The following is a 2,122-nucleotide window of genomic DNA, read 5'->3' as shown; positions in this document are numbered from 1 at the left end:
CATGATGTCAATATATATCAATGTAAAACTTAAATCCAGTGACTAGTTTCACTTGGCTCAGGTCTGCAACCCAAGTATCAAGAAAGAATAATTTAAGTTTCTGTGTTAGGGATGCTAAGAGGTGTTGGGGGGAAGAAAGGGATGTGTTACTGATGGGACATCACTTCAGGGGATGGTGGGGGGTGTGTGTGTATGTAAATATATGCACACCGTATATGTATACACATTCATCCATACACGCATTCACTTGTTATTTTTTTCCCTTTTTCCCTCTTCCCTACAGAGTCAAGATGGCTAAAGGTGATCCGAAGAAGCCCAAGGGCAAGATGTCTGCCTATGCCTTCTTTGTGCAGACGTGCCGTGAGGAACATAAGAAAAAGAACCCAGAGGTTCCAGTCAACTTTGCAGAGTTTTCCAAGAAGTGCTCGGAGAGGTGGAAGGTACCTTAATTTGTGACTTCCTGAAGGGGTAACTTCTTGTGGTATCTGCTAGCATGATGTGCGTGTGTCTGAACATGAAAAGAGCCGGTACTGTTTTGGTCTGTGTGCCATTCTTGGCAAGGTGTCCCGGCCATTGATCGGGTGCTGCTGACTCCTGTAATGATCGTGAAGGCTTCAGCCCGCTGTATCCACCCGTTTAGGTGCTTCCACTACAGCCTGGCCTTTTTTCCTGTTCCCAAGCAGTGCCCTCCGGCAGCTACCTCCCTCCAGGCCTGTGTCCTTGAGGAGGACTCTGGCTGTGCTTGTCCCGTTCCCGTTGCTTCGCTCCCACTGAGTATGCCAGCTGTGGCTGCGGTCCCCAGTACAGGACCTTCGTCCCCAAGGTGGTCCAGTTAGAAAACAAACAAATTCTGAAACTCCCCTATCGAGTTGGTATGTGTTGGCTTGTTTACTTAAAGTTTGCCAGCTATTGAACAGTTGGGTAATCACAGGTTCGGTTTCTTGTTTTTTGGTTTTTTAGACCATGTCAAGCAAGGAGAAGGCTAAATTTGATGAAATGGCAAAGGCTGATAAGGTACGATATGATAGAGAAATGAAGGACTATGGACCAGCTAAGGGTGGCAAGAAGAAGAAGGACCCCAATGCCCCAAAACGACCACCGTAAGTAACTCTGAGGCATTAAATGCACAAGTATTTGGGTTTGTTTTCATGCCCTGTAACACAGCTGATAGGCTTCCGTAAAGGAAGTAGATGGGGCATACTGTTGGTACAGCAGTATTGGTAATGTTCATAGCTTACTGATGCTGTCTTGTAAATCTTCTAGGCAGCTTGTAATCTTGAGCGTGTAGAGCGCTAACAGGAATTGTCAGTACTTGGTACTCTTAAACTCGTAGTGATGGAAGATATGGAAATGACCAGGTCACAGTGAGACTTGTATAAAGATGAAATTGGGGGGGGGGGGTGGAATAGACAACACCTGATTAAAAACAGCATTGGGTGAAGGCTGCAGGTCTGGGCCTCAGTAAAATCAAAACATGTTTGGGTTTGGTTTTTTTAAGTAAAAAAAAAAGTTTCTGCTCAGCGTGTGAGTGCATGTGTGAATGTTGCGGGTGAGGGATGGAGGAAGGGGGTGCTCCCTGGGCGTGCTGCTGCGGTGCTGACTGTCCTCTGGTGCTTCTCCCCAAGGTCTGGCTTCTTCCTCTTCTGTTCAGAGTTCCGCCCCAAGATCAAGTCCACAAACCCTGGCATATCCATCGGGGATGTAGCAAAGAAACTGGGTGAAATGTGGAACAACCTCAGTGATGGTGAAAAGCAGCCTTATAATAATAAGGCAGCTAAACTGAAGGAGAAGTACGAGAAGGTAAGGCTAGTTTTCACTTGTGCCTCTTCCATACCAACTCTTGTGTTGATGTGCTTCTGTAACATAGACCCAGCTAAGATGGCCCCAGCGTAGTGAGCATCTCCAGCTTACAGACCTGTTCTCACTGCGCTGCGTGCTACGTAGCCAAACTTTGTGTATGTTGGGACAGAGTAGGTTAGAGAGTCGCGGGCGGATTCCAGCGAGGAGGGAGAGCTTTCCCCTGGTGATGCGCAGCACCGGCTGCTTGTGTTGCTCCAGCAAAAGGTTTGCTCTGCTGTTAAAGGAGCTTTGTCCCGTAACCAGGAAACATTTTAAGAGAGGG

At 47.3% G+C, this 2,122-nt stretch overlaps 1 protein-coding gene across 1 annotated transcript in view; it reads left to right on the top strand.

Annotated features, from left to right (window-relative positions):
- The first annotated feature begins 282 nt into the window (after positions 1-282).
- The window catches only part of HMGB3 (high mobility group box 3), a 3,568-nt gene continuing 1,728 nt past the window's right edge, over positions 283-2,122 (top strand). The window contains exons 1-3 of the mRNA XM_009331040.1: positions 283-440; positions 961-1,100; positions 1,626-1,800. Coding sequence (XP_009329315.1) covers positions 291-440; positions 961-1,100; positions 1,626-1,800 — 465 coding nt within the window. The 5' untranslated portion in view covers positions 283-290. The remainder of the gene's footprint in view (positions 441-960; positions 1,101-1,625; positions 1,801-2,122) is intronic.

The sequence above is a fragment of the Pygoscelis adeliae genome, unplaced genomic scaffold, assembly GCF_000699105.1.
Source record: "Pygoscelis adeliae isolate BGI_AS28 unplaced genomic scaffold, ASM69910v1 Scaffold100, whole genome shotgun sequence".
NCBI lineage: Eukaryota > Metazoa > Chordata > Aves > Sphenisciformes > Spheniscidae > Pygoscelis > Pygoscelis adeliae.
The sequence above is the reverse complement of the archived record's forward strand: the minus strand, read 5'-3'. Positions and strand labels throughout refer to the sequence as shown.